Consider the following 25194-nt stretch of genomic DNA (forward strand, 5'->3'; position numbering starts at 1 on the left):
GTGTCCAGAGGGGTTTTTAAGGAGCCAGAAGCTGACGCTTGCTGATGTCTTCATGAGCCCAGAAGGTGGTAGAACTTTTCCACCATAATCTCCCATCAAATTGGGGTCAACTGGGAGATGTGTCACCACGGAAGGAGAAGCTGCCAAAGGGTCACCTGTCAGCTTTTGGTGGAGACCTATGGAGGCCAGAGACCCTTCTGGATGTGGGCTGGTTGCCAAGCAATTTTGGCCAGGGGAAACCCCGCCAAGGGCCATGGTGATGTTCTTTGGGCCTGGGAAGCTTGGAGGGTGCCTGCCCCAGGGAGGGCCTCAAGTGTGTGGGGACGGTTTCCCTGCACCGGCAGCGCTGTGGCTCTAAGAGCACTCACCCCGAGTCCTTTAACTGTACCGAAATGCCAGAGCCTGTCGCTAAGACAGCCTGGGGAACAGTTCCGTGCAAGGCTTCTTGGCTGGAAAAAGAGCTTCTAATTAACATGAAATAACAGCTTTCAAACACTTGACTGAGGACACGGAGTTGAAGAGGTGTGGGCTGGATTTAAGGGAACCAGACAAGAAGAGCAACAGTGGAACTGCTGAGCACCAACGGTGGAGGGCGAGGCGGAGGAACAGCACGGAGGGGCTGGCAGAGAAAAGGAGCCGAGGGCACAGGTGGGGGGAGAGGCGAAGGGCCAGGTGCTGTGGGTGCTTCCAAGACAATGGGCGCAACGTCCCGACGAGCCTCCCTCTGCTAAGACTGTTCCTTGTCACCATGTCCCCAACCCTGAGCTCGTTCACGAGGCAGAGATGACACCGACCTCAGGACAAAGGAGACGTGTCACCATATTTGCCGATCCCTGCTCGCACACTGCAGACCGTGGGAGACCTCGGGCTGGGTATGTGTTACCTGGGTGGGGAAGTGAAGAGCACGCCGAAGATGACAGCATTAACTGGTGCAGGTGACGTCCCCAAGATATTACAGACTCAATCTACCGAGGAAACCCCGAGGCAAAAACCAAGTTACGAGAAAATGAAAAAACGTGGGACCAAGCAGCATGGACGGCATCTGGGTACGTGGAACTGTCAACCTTTAGAGAGGGCCGCGGAGAGCGGCGGCCAGAGACCATCTGCTGCCACGTCACCCAAGTCCAACCCTGAAGAAAGTGAGGCGTTTCTCTAAATATGGTTAAGAAGTCAGCTGTTGCGAAAATGACCCACTCCTGCCCCCATCCCTTGCCCATGGTGCATGTCCCTCATTCTAGCCAAGATCAACTTCTTCACGCGTCACCCTCCTCCAGGCCCCGAGGATTTTCACATGCTGCTGCTCTGCCTGGGACGCCTTTTCCATCCACTCCTGCCTTTTAAGCATCTACTCATCTCTCAAGATTCAGGTTGAACAGCACCCCTTCAATGAAGCCGGCCTTGAGGAATAGGAGCTACCTACTTCCAACCTACTTCCAAATGCAAATGCGACTCCAGGAAGGACAGGAGCCCTCATCTGTGGGATGACAAGCGGCAAGCCAAGGAACTTCTGCTTTCAAGACAAGCGGCATAACAACGGCGGCGGCAGCTGTCAGGCACTTTAAATATTTAATCACCGCTTCTTACAACAACTCTGCAAGTTAGGCTGAGCCTGAAGCACATGTCCAGGTTCGCACTGCCAGCCCCCAGTAGAAGAGACATGCCAACCTGGACCTGTGGCACTCCATGGCCCTGAACAAGAAACGGAGGACGACTTCAACTGGTCTGACCACACCACTGACACTGAAGCAGACTTCCAGCGTTTTCTACCCCACTGCCAAACAGTGAACCCCTCAAAATATGCAAAGATCTGTGTTAGCTACTGTGTGGACTCAAACGTGGTGTAAACTACAGTTCCTTGCCCTCAAAGAGTTTAGTCCAACCAGAAGAAAAGACCAGACCATGAATGTTAGGCAGGATTTCTGGCTTGGGGACAGATGATGGCTCTGAGACCTGAGTGGGGCTGCAGAACAGAGTCCGGGCTGGGGGGTACTGTTCCTAGGATTTGTCAAGGTGGTTCTTTAAAATGATAACCCACTGCCTGTGTTTTGGTGACTTGCCACTTTTGTCTAAAAGTCAGGCATATATAGAATTCTCATCTGAAGGGTCCAGTTAATCAAGACTTTACTTTTCATTAAAACTAACAGAAATAATATTTTACCCTATTTTGGGAATTTTTTTTAGACTCCCCAGATAATTCTTGAAAAAAAAAACCACCATGTCTGGCTTAGTGCAGAGGTTAGAGAAGATATCATGCTACTGGTGACTTCACTGGGCACTTTGAGGGATGGATCAAAGTGGCATCTCATCAGAGCCAGATTTAATATCTAATGACCAGCCCCAGGAAGACTTTGCTGACTCTCTGGAAACTGTCCTGACCACGCTCACCTCTGGTCTGTTACTCTAGTTTAGCTTTGTCCTGGCCCCATCCTGAGTCCTGGACTCCAGACACCATTCCTGAGCTCATCCCAGACCCTCACACCTCCCTGCCTATGCGTGTGGTGTCCCATCTGCCTGCCTGGAAGTCCCCTGGCCAGCGCCCCTCCCACCCGCCTGTAAGCACCTCACTGCCTGACATCGTCCACGACCCCATCCTCAGGCAGCATCTACCTCCTTCCTCCTCTCACACGTATAAACTCTGTAATCTGCTTATTTGGCCCATATTTGTACAGGCGACGACCTATACGTCAGAGCTTGACAATGAATTTGTCATCCTTCTGTCAGAGATTTTTAAAGCTCCTACTACACCACAGAGGCTCCAAAGGGGAATAGGCATGGTATCTTCCCCCCAGAAGCTCAGTCTCGTGTTATAAACACGTGGTGTGGGATGAACACAAATATGTGTGGACAAAGCTCTTTGGCAGCACAAGGGAAGGAGAGATTCCGCCTGGGGGTCATGAAGACAGCGGCAGGAAGTGGGGCTTTCAGAGCTGGGTGGGAGAGGCGCAGGGGAGGGGCTGCCAGGCCGGCAGGGGGGCACCTAGGGCACAGGCAAGGGGTGGGAGCGTCCACAGTGAGCATAAGGAATGGTGTCTGGAACCTGGGATATAAGACTGGGGCCGGAGATACAGCAAAAAGGGTAGATATTTCTAAATTCTGAAATCTAGTATGTCTCACAAAGCTTTCTGATGAAGAACTCCCTGAAAATAAATTAGAAAAGTTGAGAAACACTAAAGTAACAAATCCCTCCAATCTTATTTGGCAGTATAAAAATGCACTCATTAAGTACAACCAGGAGGAAACATGCATATTAATTAACACACAAACCCTTACTAATTAGCAGATCTATAAATGCTGTATTCCAGGCAGCTGACTCAGAAATAAAATCACAGGAACCTCGAACACTTGGTATTTTGTGCTGATCTGTGTGTGTGCTCTTGGGCTCCGGTCACTAGGGACTTGCTCTTTCTCTGTCTGCTGAATGCAGGTAGGGCTGCAAAACAGCTGTGCAGAAAAGCAAGTGGCATCTGCCCATGGGGGCCTTGAATACCGCCCCCAACCCTCAATTCCAGGGAGACGACTCGAGAGCTGGAATGGAGTTGGCTGCCAAACACCCAACGGAAAGTGAGCACCTCTCAGCACGTAAAAGAAATCGTAGATGGGGGAGGAGGCCGGGGCAAGCATGTCGAAATAAAATTTTAAATTGAGAAGATGGTTTGGCAGCCACAGGTCAGAATGGTGAGAGAAATGACAAGGGATGTGCCAAAGCATGTGGTGACCAGGAGAAGAGAGATGGAAACTGGAAGCCAGGCGAGTCACCTGGGAACTGTCCACAATACGGAGACGCGGCTCACTGCTGGGCAGGGACAGGCCTGTTACCTGATGCTCTAACCCTCTCCAGAGGGGAGCGAGGGTTTCTCTCAGGTTCCTGCGCGGCTTTCGTGATGGAAATCCATCTCAGTTCATTGTTACCAACATTTCTGATGGCCTACCGCGTGCTGGCTGGAGCCTCTTCTCTCCTGCTGGGCTTCCCAAACAGCCTGTAGCAGAAGGTGGCGTGTTCTCTGCAAAAAGCAGCCTCTGATTCTGGGCCGAGTCATTGTCACTGAACTGACCCAGGGGCAGCACCGGCACTGTCACCCACACAGAGGGCACCTCCTGAGTCTGCAGAGCACTGAGCAATCACTTCCGTGGCAGGTCTCCCTCAGGGGTGAAAGCTCCGATGTCTCCTGGAGCCAGGCGAGTAAATGGGAGCCGGCTCAGGGCACCAGCAAGCGTTTTGCGTTGAGTCAGCGCACTCTAAAAGGGATCAAATCCAAACATTTTGAAATGGGTGCAGACCTGACGCAACTGTACTAGCAGATGTCGGCTCACAGGTGACCAGGCGGAACCCCTAGTCTATAGGCCTTTGATGGATCTAATCTGAGTACCTGATTCCCTTTCCAAAACCCCAAAGCAAATGCTGACTCCTGGCCCATCTGCCAACAGAACCACCGCAGGAGGGCCGGGAGAGAGCGGCTCTTCCCATCCGTGCACCTTCTCTGGGTAAAGCTCCGTTGAGTAACTGACCCAGGAGGTGCATGGCAAGCTTCCATCCGCGAGTTTTTAACCACTGAGCAAGTTCTAGAAATCTGACCACTTCTAAGGCCCGTGGTTGCTCAAGAAGGATGCATGGTAAGGTATGCTTGCCAGTCTGGGCAGGTCACTCGGCATCTCCTCCAGGGTGGCATTGCTGTCACTGTGACTGTTATCCCAGCCCAGGCTCCCAGATCTGCTGGTTCCTGGGAAAATCGACACTGCACGCACTTAGCAACAGAAAGTCCCAGGAGCAGACGCCTGCCTCTACCCAACTCAGCAGCCCCTCATCCTTGGTGGGGAGGCTGCTCACGAGTGGCAGGTGCTGGGGACGGTCCATTGTCTCTGAGGCCTGTGCCTCCTGGTCTGATCCCGCCTCCTCTTTCTGACAGGCAGGAGATCCTTCTAGATCCCGTATCAGTTACATTTTGCTTCTCATTTCAGTCAAAGTGTCAACAATCTGGAATACGCCCCCATCCTTCTAGCGATATTTTTAGAACAAACAACTGACATGTTTAGCTAAAATAAGTCACCTCAAGAAACCCCAGTTTGGCTCATTTTTTACTCCTGCTCCAGCTATTAATCCAATTAACATCCTAGAGCCAGCACTATGCTGGAAATGACCCAGACAGGAAACTGAAAACACCCTGGAGTCACACGGCCTGAGTCAGCGACATCCTCCCGTGCCAAGTGCGGCATCTTTATCAAGGACGCCGCTTCCCTGAGCACCGTCCACACGCCACGCGCACCGACACCAGCAGGCGGGCTGGCTTCCTGGGCGCTGTCTGACCGCGGGGCTGGGGGCTGAGCGCGCAAAGTGGGTCCCAGGCAGGGAACCGCCCTGGGGTTCGGTGAGCGGCTGGTGAGCAAGCGTCCTCGGCACAGAAAGTGTCAACAGGCACCTGGTGAGGGCAAGTGTGAACAGGAGATAGCTGATAGGAGTCTTCCCATCAGACTATGGCTCTAAAAACAAGAATCGATTCTTCCTAAACCACAAAGCGAAGGGTCATTTCTAAATGGGGGAGGGAGTGAACTGAATGCAAGTCTACTGCCCTGCCGCTCCCCAAAGGCCATCTTTCTGGCGGGTGTCCCTGTCCCCATCTCTCTGGCGGGTGTCCCAGTCTCCATTTCTGACTCAGCTTCCCTGGCCCGGTTTCCCCACATTCCCAAGTCTGAGGATGGGAGCGCAACTGAAGAAATGAAATACTGTTAGAGTGTCAGCCTGTGCACCGAAGGGTCGTGGGTTCAATTCCTGGTCAAGGGCACGTACCTGGGTTGCAGGTTCGTTCCTGAGTTTGGTTGGGGTGCGTGCGAGAGGCAACCAATCCATGTGTCTCTCTCACATCAATGTTTCTCTCTTCCTCTTTCTCTCCCTCTCTCCCTTCCACTCTCTAAATATCAATGGAAAAAATACCCTTGGGTGGGGATTAACAACAACAAAAAAAGAAATAAGACTCTGGGGCCCATTTCAATGGACAGTGGCAGATGTCAAAAAGATGGGGCCCCTACACTCACCTAGACCTAGCAGGTAAAGCGCCCGGGCCCGATGTGACGTGGACTCGAGGGTATCTGCACAGCTCTGTGACAGAAACGGCTCCCTCCACCTAAAGTCAGGAAGGAACCGGGAAGGAAGAGACACACAGGGGCTGGGAAGCTGAACCAGCTCTTCGGGACCAGGGATGGGTGATGCTTCTCTCTGGGATCGGAGGCCGAGAGGGACCCTGAGTCCTCCTCGCACTGGAAACCTGCACTGTGAACCCTGGCCTGTTCTGCACGTCCCGCCGTCTCTGTCTCTACCTGCTGTGTGCTCTCACTCTGCTGGGAGGCTTGTTTCAGTGGTGCCAAGGGAGGCAGAGGTGGGACCTCTGTCCCTGAGGCTGAGCTTTCCCAGGGAGCCTGCCCCGGGCAGTGTGGGTGGTGCCAGCAGCAGTGGGGTTCTTCGTTTCTGCTCAGGCACTGGGCATGCTCCAAAGTAACTCTGCACATGACTCTTATCCAAATGATTTCAAAACACAAAAAAGAACTACTCCAACTCACCCTAACCTGATGCCAAAACTTGACAAGGATATGAAGAGAAAGGAAAATTACACACTATTTCACACATAAACATAAATGTTAATATTGTTTCAAAATTAGTAAACTGATTCCATAAAAAAGCTATTATGACCAGCCTGGGCTTATTTCAAGAATGTAAGTTTAATTTAACATTTTAAAATATCAATTAATACAATATTCACAGATTAAAGGAGTAAAATGATATAACCATCTCAATAAATGCAGAAAAAACATGAGATAAAATTTGATATCAATTAATGATTTAAAATAAAACTTTTAGCAAACCAGGAAAAAGGAAGTTTCCTTAACCTCTTAAATAGAGGTTTAAATAGAACAGCATGGAAATATAGGTAACTAGTAATAAATTTAATTTAAAAAATGAATAAAATCTTTATGAAGAAAATTATAAAACTTCATATAAAAAGTGTTTCTTAAAAGTCTAGACGATTAGAGCTATAATGACCATGGATTAGAAAACCCACTGTCATAAATAATTCTCCCCAGAGTGAGCTGTTAGATTGAAAGTAATTCCAATAAAAAATCTGAACAATTTTTTTGTTTGTTTGTGGTACTTGTTGAACTCAAAGGCCTGAGAATAGCAAGATCCAGAGATGGACCTACCTCATGTAAAATAAAATAATGATGAAAGAATGGCCATCACACATGGATGGGCACAATGACCAATGGAACCAAGCAAGAAGCTCAGAAATGCCCCCACACATATGGACATTTAAGACAAAAGTGGCATTATGGAGCAATAGGGAAAGGAATCTTTTCAACACAGGATGCTGGAGCAATTGGGGATCCATATGGGAAAAAATTACATCAGTCCCCTCACACCACACATCCATAAAACAATTCCAGAGGCACTCCCAGCTTTAAGTGTGAAAGATGACAGAGCTCTCAGGAGATAACTTAGGAGACTATCTTCACGGTCCTGGAGGAGGCCAAGGTTTTTAACTAGCCACAGGAGTACTATCCATGGATATGAATAACAGATTAAGCTACTTTAAAATCAGTAGCTTCTGTTCATCAAAAGACAACAGGTTGGGAGATTTTTGTAGCACATATAACCAGTGAAAGCACTTGTAACCAAAATATATAACGAAATCTTACAAATTAGTATGAAAAAGACAACCCAATCAGAGAAAAGACTTCTACATGTGCTTCATTCACAAAGGAGAAGAGCTAAATGACCAATAAACAAATAAAAATGTGTTCAACTTCATTAATAATGAAGGACATAAAATTTAAACTCACAACATGATACCATTAATCAGCAACCACATTACCAAAAGAGTAAGTCTGACAACACCCAGTGTTGGTGTATGGAGCCACACGGGTCCTCAGGCACTGCCAGTGGGAGTGTACAATGACACAGCCACTTGGGGAAACAGTTGGGAATTATCGAGTAAAACTGAAGATACAGCCTCTGTATGACCCAACAGTTTCACACCTACAGAAATGCTTGCACCTGGGTACCAGGGAACCTGTCGACAATGTTTACAGCAGCACTGTTTATCACAGATGAAAACAACCCACACATCCACTTACAGTAGACTAGAGAAATAAATCTCGGTATACTTGTACAATGGATGCTATTCATAGTATAAATGAATAAACTGCCGCTGTATGCAATACAGATGAACCTCAGAAACATAATGTTAGCAGTGAAAGCAAATAGTATAAGGATATATTCAGTGCAATTCCACTAAAAAATTTTTAAACATACAAAATTAGAAATTTTTATTATTTAGGAGTACAAACATATATGGTATAGGACCACAAGACAATGCTCAGCACGGAATTCAGGATGATGGTTTACCTGTGAGGCGAGAGGTAAGGAAAGGATGGGGGGTGCACAGGAAATTCAAGGGCAATGTTAATGTTCTTTTTCTTAAACGAAGAAGGGGTATACATATATTAGTTGTATTATTATTTTAAATATATTTAAATAGTCTTTTGCTTCTACTTAATATTTAATGACAATTTTAAAAGAGTCTAAAATATGGTATTTGAAAACACTGTATTAGTAATAATAAGAATTCCTATGAATTATGGAGTGATTACCATGCATTGATTACAATTAAGGCATTGAATTCAATGCCTTAAGTGCACTAGCTAAAACAGCTAAATGCCCTTGGAGTTCTGGCCTCTCTGGTGTTCATCCTTACTGCCACCATGAAATGATAAAAGCTGGTGTTTAAGTACCTTGGACAAGCTTAACAGGGACCAGAAAGCTCTGTAATTCTCTGCACCTGGCTAAGAGGCTCGCTAAGTCACTTTTGGGTTGAACAGTTTGACTGTTCAACAGCTGATCAGCGGGAAGGGGTTCGCCTCCATCTAGCAGGTGCTGAGCACACGTCAACTACACCTCAGTCCGTGGTAGGTATGGCTGGGGGCAAACAGGACACAGGGGGCTGTCCCACTGCGAGAAGCCACAGCCTGCTGGAGACAAGGCTGACAAGCAAACAGATAACAGCGCACAACAGGTGCCCACGGAATCTTGTTTAGGTTGCTGTTGAAACGTGTCACGCAGGTTGGGAACAAACCATGGGATCGACTGACTACATCTGGCCCAACGCTTCGTAAAGTATCCTCGGGAAAGGAAGAAATACAAATATTTAAAAAGCAAACAAGTCATCGGCTGCTCTCGGACCTGCTGACATACGCTTTGCTTTTTTGAGCTTATGGCTTAACATTAAAATAACAGGCTTGCATTCCTCAAATATCTCTACTGCTGTTCCTTCCACTGCCTGAGAGGCTGCCAGCTGCTGTCCCTTGGAGGCATTGCCGTCTTAGCCACCGCTGTTTACTGCTTCCTGCGCGGTGTGGCTATTGGTTTGTTTAATAAGCCCTCTCGGAAGATCCCCCGGGCTGTCTACGCAGGAGCCACAAGCAGGAGTCTAGCATCTAATGAAGGTGCTGGGGGTGCGAGGCAGGGGAGGCTGCTTTATAAATATGGATGAGAGAAACCAAATTTAATTGCATCGGGTTGTGCTTTACTGGCGGGTAAAGGACTGGAGAGTTTTTAAAGTGCTTTCACCACTTGAAGGTCCCGTGGGCTGACCAGCTTGGGATAAGATCCAGAAACGTACTCGGTATGCAAACGAGCAAGTTTGGGATCTGCAAGAAGTAAACACTGCAGCAAAGCTCTTCAGTTCGTTCTGCACAAAGAGCTGAACCTTACAAAAGAAATCTCTAGTCAGAGGTTTCCTGGATTATAATGAGAATGTTCTCGAAGGGGAGAAGAGACAAAGAAATGTTTGTAACAGAAACGTGTGAACCGGTTTGCTTTTCCAAGGGGAGCTGCTGAAACTCACTGATTAAAAACACAGCGAGGTGAAGAGGCAGAAAAACCAAGCCAAGGCGATCCACTTAAAACCTGCATTTATTCCTGAGAGTGGGGAGAGCTGGCCGGCCACCGGCTACATTCCTTCCCGCTCCCCCCGCCCCATTACTAACCCTGCCCCTTGGACAATCAGGACCTGCCAGAGTGCAGGGCTGTTTACTGTTTCTGGCCACTGTGTACTGGTTACTAAGCTACTCCGCTGAGGATAAAATAGGAACAGAGTAGCCCAAAGACAAAGTCCTTCTCAGCAAAGCCTAACCGACAAGCCTGGTTCAGGGCTTCCAAGGAAACGTGTGAAGATAAGTAGACAAGTCAAGCATAAGGCAACTAATAGTGACAGTTCTTAGGGGATGTGCAAATACTGGTGGACTGACTTAAGGAATTCCGTTTCCTAGAGAATAAAAGCAATGCAGAAAGAGGTCCGCTGTCTTGATCGAAGTTGCCAAAATATAGCAAGCACCTGAAACTACTGGGAAGAAGCCCCTGGTAACCATCGCAGGACAAGCAAGCTCTACAGCAACATTCCCCAAGTTTCAGACACTAGAGTTTCTTCAATACACTGTTTGCCACACCCAGGTGTACCTACTAGCACTTACTTAATATATTTCTTTAAATTGACTTTAAAGGAACCCATTAAAGAAATTTGTAGTCTCCCTCTGAGCAATAATCTCCATGAAATAATACTTGGATATGCAGTTATATTTTTTCTAATGCACACTTAGAAATGAATAACTATTAAAATAAAAATGTTTGCCCGGCCAGCTTGGCTCAGTGGTTGAGCATTGACCTGGGATCCAGGAGATCTCAGTTCGATTCCCGGTCAGGGCACATGCCCAGGTTTCGGGCTTGATTCCCAGTTCGGGGCCTGGAGGAGGCAGCCGATCAATGACTCTTTCATCATTGATGTTTCTATCTCTCTCTCTCTCCCTTCCCTTCCTCTTTCTGAAATCAATGAATATATATTTTAAAAAGTAAATAAATAAAAGTGTTTGCCCTGGCTGGGTGGCTCGGTTGGTTGGAGCATCCACCCGAGCACCACAAGGTTGCAGGTTTGTTCCCCAGCTGGGGTGAGTACGGGAGGCAACCGATTGATGTTTCTCTCTCTTTCTCCCCACTTCCCTCTCTCTCTCTCTCTCAAATCAATATGCATATCCTCAGGTGAAGGGTAAAAAAATTTTAAAATAGAAATGTTCATCCACAATCCATCTAAAATCACCTCTTGGGCCCAAGGGGACACAATGGAAAAAATGGACCAAGTAGTATTTTAACTTAGTAAGGGTGACCTAACAGACTACCGTTGACCTTTGAATATGGATTTGAACTTTGTGGGTCCACTTACATGTGGATTTTTCTCAATAAATACTGTAAGTGTATTTTCTCTTTCTTATGATTTTCTTAATAACATTTTCTTCTCTTAGCTTACTTTATTGTAAGAATGCAGGATATATAATGCATGTAACACAAAATGTGTTCATTGACGGTTTATGCTTTTTGGTAAGGCTTCCAGTTAAGATTTGGGGAGTCAAAAGTTCTATCCAGACTTACAACTGTGCAGGGGGCCAGCACCCCTAACCCCTGCATTATTCAAGGGTCAACCATGTACCTGTTTCTAAATATCATGAAAAAAAAAAAAGAGTAGAGGGAGTTTTGTACTATTTACCCTCAGGATGTCCATGAAGAACTCAGATTAGAGAGGAGGAGGTTGGCAAGAAGTAAATTTAATAGCCTTTGCGAAAGGAAAACCACAAGCCCAGGATCACTCACATGAAATTCTCCGGGTACTCGCTCAGGGCCATGTCCACGATGTTCAGCGCGTCGTGGTAATGCTTCTGCGCCGACAGCAGGAGGGCGAGCAGGTGCAGGGAGTTGACATCATCGCCTTGAAGCTGAAGAGCCTGGCGGACATACCCCAGAGCCTCTGGTATCTGGTTTACAACAAAACCAAAAAGAATTTTTAAACACCCGCGCGCGCACATGCACACACACACACACTACCCTGTTTCCCTGTGTAACTGCCAATACCCAATCTTTTATTTTTTCCTAAGTGAACACTTCCTCTTTTTCCGCAAAACTTAAGCATGATCTACTTGGGATCATGCTTAGGATAATTTCACTAAATGGAGACACATACAAATTGCCAGAGGTTTTTAGTGGAATTAAACTGCCTGAGATGAACTGTTCTCATTTTTTAAAGTGTTGCTGAAATTAAAGTGCTTAATGAGTTATGAAACTTTTAACAGAGTTTTCCAAACCACCAGACACCTGTGATTCCTGCCAAGTTCCTCTGTCCTGGTCCTCCATTAGACGTCAGGAAAACATACAAACACACAACAAACAAACACTCCACATCTTCCCAAACTACAGCCCAAATACCTGATCCAAGAAACAAGGGGCACTGCCACATACACGCCACATCCACATTCAAGTGGGACCAGGCACAACCTTGACCTTATAAATACAACGGCTGTCAAGACTTTTCAAAATCGTCCAAGCTCGATGGTTGATAAAACACACACAAGTGAATACTGAACACCCTCTAGATTCCATGCGGGTTTAGCAGTAACTAGGGAGAATTCAATCCAAAGTTGGATTTTGAAAGAGAGCTCGAGAGTGAAGCTTCCTCCGCAGCTGACCCTGGGCTGCCTCTGGGCTCCCCTCCCAACCTCAGGCCCATGGCTGGACCCCTCTCAGCTCTCAGAAACCTCTCAAACCCTCAGAAACTTCCCTCCTTAGTAGGAAGCCATGACTTTCGTTTTTTCCAAATCTGTTAGTTTCCTTCTCTGAAAGTCCACTTTTCATGGATTTAATTCTAAACGCTGGCTATGGAGGCTTTCTGCTCTGAGCTCTTACGGCTGGAAGAGACCATCTGCCCAACCCTTTGTTTATAGGAAGAAGCTGAGTCCAGAGGCAAGGTCACCCAGCTACTGAACTTCTGAGACAAGAGTGGCGCTAGATCTCATGATTCCTCCCCCGCCCTCTCCTCCTACTCAAAGGGCACTGGCTCTAAAGGTAAGAGGTCACAGCTCCCTGCCCATGGTCAGCAGGAAACACTGCCACCGAGGCCTGGTGTCGTCATGCTGGGTGCTCACAAAGGCTGCTGACACCCACAGGCTCTGTGCCCTTGACCATTCCTCCGGGTGAGAGCTGAGGGTGGGCACAGCACCCAGCCTGGTACCGTGGGGAGGGTTGAAGGGCAGGGTGTGAGCGTGCTGTCCGTGTGCAGTATGACCAAGGCCATCAGGGACAAACTGACACAGGGTTCCAAATGGAGTCCTGAAGGGATGGCTAACTTGAAGGAATGCAAGGCTGGTTCCTTCCTTCAGCGAGTATATACTTCTGAGTGCCTACCACCTGTCAGGCAGCGTTCTGGCTGCCAAGGTAAAGCAGTGACAATGACAGACATGGGTTCCCGCCCTCGTGGAGCCTCCGGTCTGCTGAGAAAGATACCAAACAGGAGAGCTGAGCAAAAGGAAGGGGCTGTGCAGGCTGCTGCAGGAGGGTGGCCCCACGGAAGAGGGGAGAGAAGGTCCTGATGGGGAGGGGCGGCCAGGTGGCCATCACCAGCGCTCAGCTGCTGCAGCAGCAGCTCGCACTCAGGCCAGCTGTGAGCCACACACCATGCCAAGCGAGAGGACCTTTCCAGAGGAGGGATCCTGCTTTCCTCAGGCCCCGGATAACCAATGGGAGCCACTTCTCTGGGAGTCAGATGCATGCCTGCAGCCCAGGCCTGCCAGGGGAACGGCACGTCTGGGGCGCTGACCTTCTGTTCACCCTCCAGTCAGCTCTCAGGAATGTGCTGGGGTTACCACCAGTGTCTTGCACCTGGTGGGCAGGCGGACATGTGGCCAGAGTCTCCAGAACAGCTGGGAGGGGACAAGAAGGGACAAGAATGGCAAAGGCGGCTTCTGGAGGCTGCTCCAGGGAAGGCGACGGCCAGTGAAGTGTGTCCCTCGGCTGAGAGCACTGTTGACTCTCCTATCAAGGAGACACCACATGCAACTGTTCACACCTCCACGTATTTTACAGGAACTGGTGTCTCTGTCTATACCTGCTGACGCCTTCTTGTCAATCACAGACACCCTTATGGCAACCAGGCCCCAGCCAGTGACTAAACCTCCATTCTGCTGAGAGCTCAGTGCTGGGCTCTGCTGGCAAGGGACACGGGCTCTTCAGTGACCCCTGGGTGTAGGGTATGTGTCACGTGCTGTGTCCATGTTGCCACCCGACCCCAGGATGGGCCCTCCAGATGTATGGACTGAACATTCAAAAGCAGAGCCTGGCTCACCTGTGTCTACACAGCTGATGCCCAAACTGACCAGAGCACCAGGGTCTTCACTGTGAGGAGCCGCCGTCCGCTGAGAAGGGCCCCTGGCTCCAGGTGGGCATCGGGTGAACAGAGGAGCAGCTACTGGCTCGAACTGAAGGAACCACATCAAGACAGAGCGGGCACCCAGTTTAGGAAACATGCAAGAAACTGACCTGTCTGGAGATGGCGAGCTGCAGAGCGAGGTAGAAGGCTGCTTGGTGATCTGTAGGTGACAGACTGTGGGCCCTGAAAAAAGTTTTTATGGCTGTTAGTACCTGGGAGATGCCATTTCTACTTTCCCTACTGAGCGAGTATTCCCATTTGCATTTTTACACCAAGGGCACGTATTTAACTACCGAATGTCTCATTTAAACCTTTCTCCTTTGTTCGTTAACAAATGTGACGCATTTTCCCTTCTCTGTATATAGGAACGACACAGTAGCCTGTCTCCGTGTTTTGTCCAGCCTCTGAAGCGGCAGCAGGTGACCCTTGGCTTCAGGGAAGAGCCTGGAGGTGAAGAATCGCAGACCCTGAGCCCCTACCTCCCCGGCACACTGAGAGGGGGAGGCCCACCCACCACAGGAGGCCACGGTGAGGCCACGGGTGTACTTGGCAAGGTGATAGCTTCTTTGGTTGAGTTTTGGCTTGGCCTTAACACTTCTTCATTCAAATTTCTGGATTTCAAAGAAGCCATATGAAAATCAAGACCCGGCTTTGCTGGTAAAATGAGGTTTTGGTTTTTGATGAACTAGCTACAGGGAGAGGAGGAGACCCAGTCAGGCTTCTGAAGCTGCTGAGTTCCACACTGCCGGCTGACTTCGTCCACGTAACGCTGACATGTGAGACTCCGGCTAAACGCCGGGTTTAGGTGTAATGACTGGCCTTCGACACTGGATGGGGAGAGGCTGTGCTGGCCTCCTAACTGTTTGCAAACGTGGTTGCTCTTGCTTTAATGTGGAAGTCAGTCATACTTCACCATAAGCAACTCAAAATGAGACCATCCATGGGATACAACTCTCTGCTGAACAGTCTGGCAGGAAGAGAAAACCAACCTTTACTTTCTTTAAAAGGTGCTATGGAGCAGGCTAATAAAAAACCGGGGAAACAGACCTTCAGGCTGTTCTGTCAACATTCTGTAATTAGAGGAAGGTCTTCTAGCAGCAGAGAACACATTCAGGAGGAAGAAGAGAGCCAAACCATAGGCCATTACGGAGTCAACCGCGGCGAACGCGCCGAGGATGGCTTTCTGCAGCAATAAGGCCTGTTCATGGAATTGTCCTTCTGCTGTGGGGAAAAGACTAAAAAGTCTTCCAGGTGTCTGCCATCCAGAAAATATGCTGAGTCCAACAGTTCGGGACATTGTTTGGGCAAACGTGGTAGCTCATGTGGGGCACTGGGGGGAGCGAGGGGAGTCCCTGTCCTTTTACTGCTCTTACTTCACCAGCAACTGTGCCTCAGGACTGTTCTCACCTTAGGAGAGGCTCAGGCTACCTGCCTGCGCTGCCCTTTTAAATGCCTTGTTTCGACCACCATGCTCCAGTTTTTATTATTCCATAAGTATTGGTTTTCCCATGAATTTGTACATCAAAGAATTTTTTTCTTTGGAGTTAATAAGAAATGAGATCAGGATGTCATGGTTTCTGTCTCTACTGATCATTCAGGGAAAATGAATATGAAATTAGTTATGAAGAGACACTAAATTATTTAGCATTCTTTATTTTATCTCATTTCCTTCATATTTAACAAGAAGCTAGGTTCCTACCACCCTCAAAAAGAATTCCTCAGAGTTGTCATTTTCTCAGTTTAGGTTTCTCACAGCTGAAGCTAGGTTGGAGCATGGCTGCCTCCACCCAACACCAACCAAACGAGAAGCTGGCAAAAGTCTGGAGAACCAGGGTGTTGGGTGAGGACAGCTCTGAGCACGGGTCCCACCCTGGCCTCATCCAATGGCTGTTCACTGTTAGCCGAAGCACTGTGACCAAAACAAGCAGGTGTGCTGGAGACCTCGGCATTTCTGGGTGGGTTAGGGCAACATCAGAAGAACTGCAAACCTGGCTAACGACGGATATCCAACTGCCGAATTTCTAATGAGGCACAACTTAAACATACACACTTTAAAAATCTTATTTTTATCATTTGGCTAAGGAGTTACACTGACTACTTTAGCCCCATAAACCCCATTCCCATACAGCAGGCACCTGGCAGAGCTACTAAGAGAAACCCAGGCACCTGAAAATGTCACTACAGGGACGCTCACAAAGTACTTCCCTTGTCAAAGCAACTCCATACCCATTAATTTAATTTCTTGTCCATAAGGAAAGGACTGTTAGACTGCTGGGTTATTAGGTTGCCTATCTATCCATCCATCTACTCATCATATCATCAAAGTGATTTTTAAATATCCATTTACATTTCAGAAGTAATACAAATCACTCGTATTTACTGAAAATCTTTCCTTACAGATTGTCAAGTTTGCGATGTACTAGAACAGTCCTTGTTAATGTGTACTTGAAGTAAAATAATTTTATTTCTTCGAAAAAGTGTTCTTTATTTCACACAAATACTAATTTAGGTTAGACCTCTCCAAAAAATCATATAGGATTTTATTACTCTTTATTCCCACGTGAACTAATATTTTTAAAAATCTCTCTAAATTGAAACCTAAGTAAAGGAACAAGGAGGAATTTGGGTCACGGAACAGCTGTTACATAACATGAAGTCAGGAGCCGTGCCCCCCAAGCAGACCACCACGCGGCTGTGTCCAGGGCCAGTAAGAGGTGCTGGCCCAAGAGAAGGGGAACGGGGCGACCACTTTTTGGGCACGAATGTGCGTTTTACAAGCTAGGACCGGAGCACTTAAGGCTCCAAGTCATTCGAACTGGAAACGCTTCCCGCTCTCCTGTGCTGAGGGATGTCAGCAGAAGCTCAGCACGGGGATAGGAGAGCTGTCTGCAGGTGTCAACAGGGACTTCCTGTCATTAACCAGTCTGGGGCCGGCAGGGGAAGGCACGATCGGCAAGCCTGGCAGCAAACGGAACCGAGACGCAGGGTTTCAGACGAACTGAAGCCAAGTGACGATGATTTCATGAGGAAAGGAGCGCGTTCGCTGCAGCACATCTACAGGCAGCCCCAGCTCCAGGCGAGAAATCTAACAGAGGGTGTTAGGTACTGAGAGGTCCTCATAAAATTTTGGTGTAAGTAACTAAGTTTTGAATACAAGATCCAAGACAGCAATGTAACTCCGATATATTTAAAGTGAAAGGATTGACAGCCACTACAGATTTGACATCATGCGGCTATACTTTCAAGCAGCGATTCATTTTAGTGATTTATTATAGCTGCAATAAGAATAAAATTAGGGCAGTGCGGTAGAGTAGGTGCCAGAAAAGCTGGGTGACAGTCAGCAGACCTTGACTCTATCCTGACCTCAACAGCCATGTGGCTCTGGTAACTCTTCTCACTCCTGCATCCGAGTCCCTCTCCCGCAGTGAACACACCGCTGGGCCTGTCTACCTTACTGGTGTGAGGTTAAATGGGGATGTGAGGAAACTGTGACACTTGAGCGCTTGCTAATTATAAAGAAATTCTCTGAATTTCATGAAAGGTGCAGGGATAGACACAAGCACAAGGTGTTCTGGAGCCTGGCAGGGGTGGAGGGAACTGACTCCACGGTCTTCACATAGTATTTCAGACTGTCCTGAAATCAGGCTTTTTCATTTCTTAAAAATCTGTAGCTTGACAGGCTAAAAAAAAAAAAAAAAAGCTAAGAAAAAATGATCCTTTTCCTAGATGACAAATGTCTTTAATAAAAGGAATCACCTCCCTAGACACACAAAGTATCTGTCTTCTTAGAGCTGAACGGCTTTATTGGGAAAGAATAAAATGTGCCCAAGCGACGAGCAGATTAAGAAGCAGATTTACATGTAACACATGATGCAGATACTGTGTGTTCAGTGCTTGGGAGGAAAGACTCCCGGGGAAACAGTGTTTACATAATCTTTATAAATATCTCTTCCTCTCATACCCATCACCCTTCGGTGTCATTACATACAGCCAAGTGAAAAGACGAACTCCCACTCACCTCTGAAATGCAAGGAGCGCCTTTCTCTGCAGGACCTCCTGCATCCCTCGCAGCGAAGCTGAAAAAGGGTTCCATTGGTCAGTGGCATGGAAGACCAGGGAGTTTGGGACAAATTCGACACTCATCCCCAAAACTCCACATCCATTGGATTATAAGCAATGAGTTCTGGGTGCCTATGTGCTCAGGCCTGTCCCAGGCACTATAGAAGACAGGACACAAAGCCCAGGCCAACCCGAGGCCCTTGGACTCATTGGGCATAGCTTGGAAGGATGTTGAGGGGACAGTGTGAGTTGGATGTTGCCCCAGGCATAGGGGGCCATCTTTAAAAGACCAGCTGGGAACTCCAGAGAGGAGCACATCTGTTTTCTTAAGTGTAGGCATGTAACTGTTGGGTGAAGCCTGGCTCTCCCAGAATGGCATAGAACACCACCAAGCACCAATGGTGTTGGATTGAATGGCTGTCAGAAGTCCTCTGGCACAGAGCAGCTGTGATCCTCAGCTAAGGGTACCAGCTTGATGCCATGAAAGGCTAGTTTAATTCACACTGTGCAATGACCAGGGCTGTTAGTACCTTGACATGAACACAAGGGATTGACCTGGCCAACGCAACACCAAACTGGGAAAATCAGTTCAAAAGTGTGAGGTCATCCTGCTGTGAGCCAACACTTCCCCCTGTACAGAGCATGTGAGACATGGGTCTGTCATGGGAACTAAAAAGGTACTTTTTACTGGGGCAAGAAAAAAAGTCCTGGAGGAAACGGTCTATGGTTCCTGCAGAATTTCAAAACTCTAAGTACATCCAAACATATACCATTGCTGCAGGGGTATCTGGTGAGCTGGCATACTGCACGTGGACACATCTGTGAATTAGAATGTTCGTGGAGAAGGGGCGGGTCCTGACCAATCAAGGGACGCTTCCTGGAAGAGGCCGTCCCTGAACTCTTCTATATTCCTATGCCTTAGACTCAGCATCCCTTCACGCGAGGACAGCCAGCCAAGTGCTGGAAAGAGGCAGGCCCAGGCTGGGTTGGGTGAATCAGATCTCAAGGCCCCCTGCTCACCTTGCACCTCATGACAGATGCCCTGCACATGCCAATGCCCCTGGCAGAGGGCTTGGGAGCCCTGGCACAAGACCTTGGTTCCTTCCTCCCATTCTCCAAGCAGTCCAGGCAATGAGGACAGCAGCAGCAGGCCCCACAGGACGGCACACCAGCACAGCCCAGCTTATATGCCATCCAAAGACAGAAGGAGGTGTGGGAACCCTTCGGTGCAGACAGGCAGCCCAGCCTGTGTCCACAGCGCCCCGGGGGTGGGGATTCTCTCACCGTCAGTGGCCTGCAGACTGTATGTGAGCCCCAGAGCTAAGTAGCCTTTGGCCTTGAACTCGGACGTTTTCTCTCCCGCATCAACGACAGTTTTGGCAAACTTCTCAGCCTCTTCCAACTGAAAAACCAGATAAGTTAGAAACGGCGACAACCTGCAGAATTTCTAACACGAGTTACCACAAGCATCGGCTGCCAAGAACAGATTTCTGATGAGTCACTGTGAAAATATCTCCCAAATCTCCCAAGTCCACTCTGGTAATTCTGTTTCTTTATCTGAGCCTCTCTAGCCGTCCTGAGGATTCCCACCTTGCCTTCTTTCTAAAGTTTTCCCTGTTGCTTTTTTGCCTTCTTTCCAAAGTCATCTTCATACTTGGCGGGGGTGGGGGTGGGGGCTCTTCTCCTTTCCATCTTTACTTTTTACTGACTGGTTCTGTAATTAGGTTGTGCTAGGCACTCGGAAGTTGAATTTTATATACGGGGTGGGCAAAAGTAGGTTTACAGTTGTGAGTATGAGAAACAGAGTTTATTCTTGCATTAGTATTTATTAATTATTGTATTATTTATTTGCATTATAACTGTGAACCTACCTTTGTCTACCCCCATATGTAAAAAATGTTTTGTGTGTTTGGGTCTTACTTTTTTTTTTTTTTAACAACATAATGAACCTATCGAGGCTTGGATTCTCTTTCCCACAAGCTATTACAGAGCTCCATCTATTTATTTTACACCGCCTGGCACATGGACCTGGCATGAGCAGACGCAGCGGGAAAATGTGCACCTGTAAACTACACCCACATCAAGATCTTTCGCACAGTTCATTAGAGGCAAAAATAATAAGATGTGTTCTGCCAAGTATGGCCAATGTGATACTCTTGAAGCTGGTGACACTACATGTGGCGTTGGGAAGTTTTAATAATAAAAATGGAAAAAATATATACAGAAAAGATTTGTTACTCTCATCTTTAAAAAAAGAGTAGGCTTATTTTAGGTGTTGGCGGCATCTGTCACAGTGATGAGCAGCACCACGGCTGCAGGGAGTGCAGCGGTCACAGCTGGGATCTGGCATTTTCAAAACGGAGGGGCTGGGCCTGTCCCCCCACCCACTCCTGCTCCCACTCCGCCGCCCACCCCACCGCTGCCCAGCGCCGCTCCTGGCTGTGGCCCCACGTTGTCGAAACCTGTAAAGACCACGCAAACCTTCCCAGCTCTGTGTTCCCGGCAAGAGCCTGCTCTTTCAAAATGTCTTTTTTCTCCTGCATGTTACCAAGCAAAATGTAATAAAGGTCGAACACTTTCTCCGCAAGGCTTACTTTTGTCCTGTTGGGCCAGAATAAGTGTGGGGAGTAAAAAATGAGCAGCAAGGACCATAACGGTAAAACCCTTGGCAAGAAGAACTTCCCCAGGGGACTGGGGTGCCTTGTCACTAATCTTGATATGGAATCAAAGGAAAGAAAGTAAAACTGCATCGTGTGTGGCAGTGATCTAGACCATCGTCTCAGCAATGAGTCTGAGTTTTCTATTTTCTATTGAGATGTAGATTTTGGAGGTTCTAAAACTGTTACAAATCAGGCCACTCCCAAATTCAAATCTGAACAAGGCTATCAGAAGAGGAACATGGATGTGAAAGCAGAGGAATGAAGACAGTTGGGTTTAGCCCAGCTGATGTGGCTCAGTGGTTGCGCAGCATCCCATACACCAGGAGGCTGCCAGTTCGATTCCCTGTCAGGGCATGAGCCTCAGTAGGGGCGTGCAGGAGGCAGCCGATTGATGCTTACTGATGTTTCTCTCTTACCGATGTTTCTCTCTCTCTTCCTCTCCCTTCCTTTCTTCAGCCCTACGTTACCTTCACACAGCAGGTGTGTCTGAGAGTGAGTTCCAATTCGATCTGTCATTTCTACTTTTGAAACACATTCCCATGAAAAAGAAAGACTTGGAGTCCCCCAAATACACTGACCCCCACAGTCCTGTAGGTGGGTAGGTGAGGCCCGAGGAGGCCAGGGGCCTGGGCCTCTGAACAGCCTTGTGTTTGTGTAGCTGTGAATCACAGCTCTTTCCTCTCAATGCCCTGAAATGCGACGGGCAGGCAGCCCTGCCCATGAGTGGAGGCCCCGGGTACTCACCCAGTGAAGGGAGCCCATGCACAGCTTGGCGGCCAGGAGTGGGATGGTGGCATCATCAGGCTTCAGCCGAATGCATTCTCTCAGCACCTTCACGGCACGGGCAGACTTGGCAAAAGGAGATTATTTCTGTGAAACTCAAAATGTTTGACAGAACCAGACACTAAAACCTTCCCCAGGGGTTATTAGTTAGCTGCCCCCGTAATGAGGTTTTGCAACTGGGAGCCCAACCACGTGGGGGCCTGGGGATGGTGACAACCAGAGCTTGGGGCTCCTGAGTGACAGGGGCGTAAATTGTGGTTAAAACCGGCGGAAACGCCTCCCTGGAATCACCCTCATTTTCTTTTCTACTTGTGTAGCCATTGTAAAAATAAGAAGAAAAAAAAGACAGAGGAGGCTTATGTTATTATAAAAAATAAACTGTCCAATTTATAGCACACCATACTAAATTTCTCTCTCCACTTAGCCCAAATAATCTCGTATCACAGCCTTAACAATTCACTACATGGCAGATTCACTAAATGGCCCAAATTCATTCTCTCTATTGAGTATGTACTACAAGGGGGTACTATGCTAAGCACTTTGTGGGGGTTACCCAATGTACCTGATAACCATTCTGTGAAGAAGGTCCCATTATTACTGCATTTTACTGCAGAGGAAACTGAGATACTCAGCGACCTGCCCGGGGTCACACAGCCCAGTCAGTCCTCAGCTCCAGCAGTTGGACCCCAAGCCCATGTTTTCAACTAACACCACCCCCTGTCTAATATAATAAATTACTAAAGAGAACTAGAAGATTCCCCCTCTGGGAATAAGTTTATGCTCCCAACTGAGGAAAGGGCCAGTGTGAAGAAACGAGCCTTAGTCTGAGCCATACCTTCACATGACAACGTGGCAATGGCTAGAAAAAGACAAATATTTCCAAATTCTTCTCAGTGACGTGCCCACATTGGCCCCAAATAATTAAACTTGATTTTTTATTCATAAACGACCACAGGGCAGCCTCCAGTAGCTGGGTTAGGCTTCTGCGAGGATGCCACCGCCCCGGATTCAAAGGCGCTGAGCGCGAGCGCGGAGAACCACGCGCACAAAGGGGGACTCACCTTGCCGGCAGCCATGAGCGACAGAGCAAACTGGTACCAGAGGTGGAACTCCTCAAAGGCAAACTTCATGGCTCTTTCCAAGCACTGGTTTGGGAAGAAGAGCAAATGCAGACGCCTGAGAATGGCCAGTGTCACACCGGCCAAGGGAGAGTTTGTGTCTATGCACGCCAAGGTGGGACCTACAAAGTCCGCTTTCTTTTGAAGGCTTAAAACGTAACCTGCCACCACCAAACCTTCCTGCAGAGTCCCTACAGCAGGGTGCGCTGGGCCAGACGCCAGGACAGCCCACCGGTGGCTACAACACAATCCTTGACCTCGAGCAGTTTCTCATCGAGCACAAGAAGAGGCAGGTGCACAACAGCCCCAACACAAGGCCAACCTGACGAGCATCCCGAGAGCGGGGAACACGAAGTACTGTGGGGAAGCAGTCACAGGACTCAGGACTGGCACCCTGGAAGAGTGGCTAGCTGGTTTACTCTGAAAAACCACCCTAATGAAAATATACTACAAAGTGAAGTAATAAGCAGTTAATAAGCACCCACTATATGCCCAGTGGGGACATGGGTGGGTATCTGTAGATCCCAAGTAAGATGACCACGTGGCCCCCCTTTTGATCACACTGCCACGTGCTCGCTGCAGTCTCGGGGTGGACATGGGATCCATCCTGGACAATGTGACGGCAGCAGGAGTCGCTGGGTGAGGCCCGTGGACAGCTCTTGCAGGGGGGGCACCCTCAGCCGGGGCACACTTGGCCCTGGCCCTTCCTTCTGCCTGGGACACAGACTGGATGCTGGAGGCCGGGCAGCAGGAATGGGAAAGCCAGGGGACAAAGGCCATACCCTGGAAGGACTGAGCAGAAAGAAAGAGCTGGGCCCCGAAGCCGTAAGATGCTGCTGCCTCTCGCCAGGCTTTCTGTCGTGGGGACAAAATTAACTCCTATTTGGTTCAGTCAGTCTAAGTCTGTTTTGTCAGTTACACCTGAATACGCCTCTCACGATTCCAGGCACTAAGGGGACACCTGGGATCTGAACCTGACCCCAAAGCCCCCTTCACTGCTCTGCCACGTCGACAGCACCAGGAACCTGTGACTGTGCCTCCAAGAAGCACGAAGGGGAAATACTAGAGCAGCTGGTGGGAACGATCAAGCAGGCAGGTGGGGCAGCGAGGGGAGGCCGCTGCGGAGAGAGCAGGCAGAGGAGAGCCGGCAGCACGTGCAAGCGGACTTGGGGGGGCAAGGGATAACGGGGGGGGGGGCCGAGAACGACGGTCGCAGCGGCTGGGGTAGGCGAGGGAGCTGGTACCTGGAGAGGGGGTCGGTGACGGCAAAAACGAGGCCCGTTCTAACAGGCCTACTCAGCTCTTCACTGCGAGGTAACCGCTAGGTACTGAAATACATGCACAGAAACAACTAGACATTTAAATGCTTTTCTTCCTCCCTGTGATAAGACGACTAATAAACATCAGCTATTCTCCCGATAAACAAAGACTGCAGCAGCTGAAACGGCCTGTTCCCGATCAAAAGCCAGAGCTCTAGGCAGGCTGCGTCCTCGGGCCACCGCGCTCGCTCTACGCAGTGAAGGCCGTCCAGAAGCCTCCCCTGGCCGGCGCAGAGCTCCACTCCGGGTGCTGCAGGAGAACACCGCCCGCACAGGGTCGACTGAATCCTGGGGCTACGAGGGAGCTTGGGAAGCATCTGGGTGAAGCCCCCAAAGGACAGGACGTTTGTCATTCTGGCTGCCTATCACCTCAAATCTCTTCTGACTTTGTTTCGGGGGTAGGGCAACCCTAGATAGAAGGGAAGCGGTCGCTCTGCTTCCCAGTAATAAGCCTCAAGGTGAATGGAAGAGGGGAGCCGTGGGAGTGTCACATGACCCAAGCAGGGCCAAGCGGATGCTCCTGCCAGACGCGGCACCTGGAGCCAGTGAGGCCGGGCGGAGGACCGGAGGAGCGGGTGTTACTCCCAGGGGCTAGGCCTGGATGCGGGGGGTTGGGGGGCACAGAAACAGCGGGGTAGGTCGAGGCCCTCCAGAGCAAACTGGGCAGGGGCCTGGCCTCCTTAGTTTCTGCTCACGCCCACTGTTCAGCCTTCTGCGGACCCCGTGAGCAGTACGCCTCAATAAGTGCCTTTCTGCGGCGCTAACTCGTCAGTTCTGTTACTCACAACCAAAGCCCTGAAGGTAGGCCCAGCCCAATGCTTCAGGCCCTGCTTCTAGCAACCCTACTTATCTCCCAACAAGTAGTTTCTGCCTGAGAACCTTCCAGAATAGGGAATTCACCACCTGGATATTAGCTAGAAATAATCTGGGGGCTGCTACAGATGAAGTGTATGGATTTGGACAAGCC

General features: G+C 48.9%; 1 protein-coding gene across 3 annotated transcripts in view; it reads right to left on the minus strand.

The window, feature by feature from the left end:
- Nucleotides 1–25194, minus strand: part of TTC7B (tetratricopeptide repeat domain 7B) — a 186495-nt gene that overhangs the window by 54507 nt on the left and 106794 nt on the right. For all 3 annotated transcript variants that reach the window (XM_081136224.1, XM_081136223.1, XM_081136222.1), the window contains exons 10-15: nucleotides 22852–22935; nucleotides 21752–21856; nucleotides 19632–19749; nucleotides 18307–18364; nucleotides 14399–14471; nucleotides 11684–11844 (exon numbers count right to left, since the gene is read on the minus strand). In XM_081136224.1, coding sequence (XP_080992350.1) covers nucleotides 11684–11844; nucleotides 14399–14471; nucleotides 18307–18364; nucleotides 19632–19749; nucleotides 21752–21856; nucleotides 22852–22935 — 599 coding nt within the window. The remainder of the gene's footprint in view (nucleotides 1–11683; nucleotides 11845–14398; nucleotides 14472–18306; nucleotides 18365–19631; nucleotides 19750–21751; nucleotides 21857–22851; nucleotides 22936–25194) is intronic.

Source organism: Miniopterus schreibersii (genome assembly GCF_964146895.1).
Source record: "Miniopterus schreibersii genome assembly, chromosome: 1".
In the NCBI taxonomy this organism is placed as follows: Eukaryota; Metazoa; Chordata; class Mammalia; order Chiroptera; family Miniopteridae; genus Miniopterus; species Miniopterus schreibersii.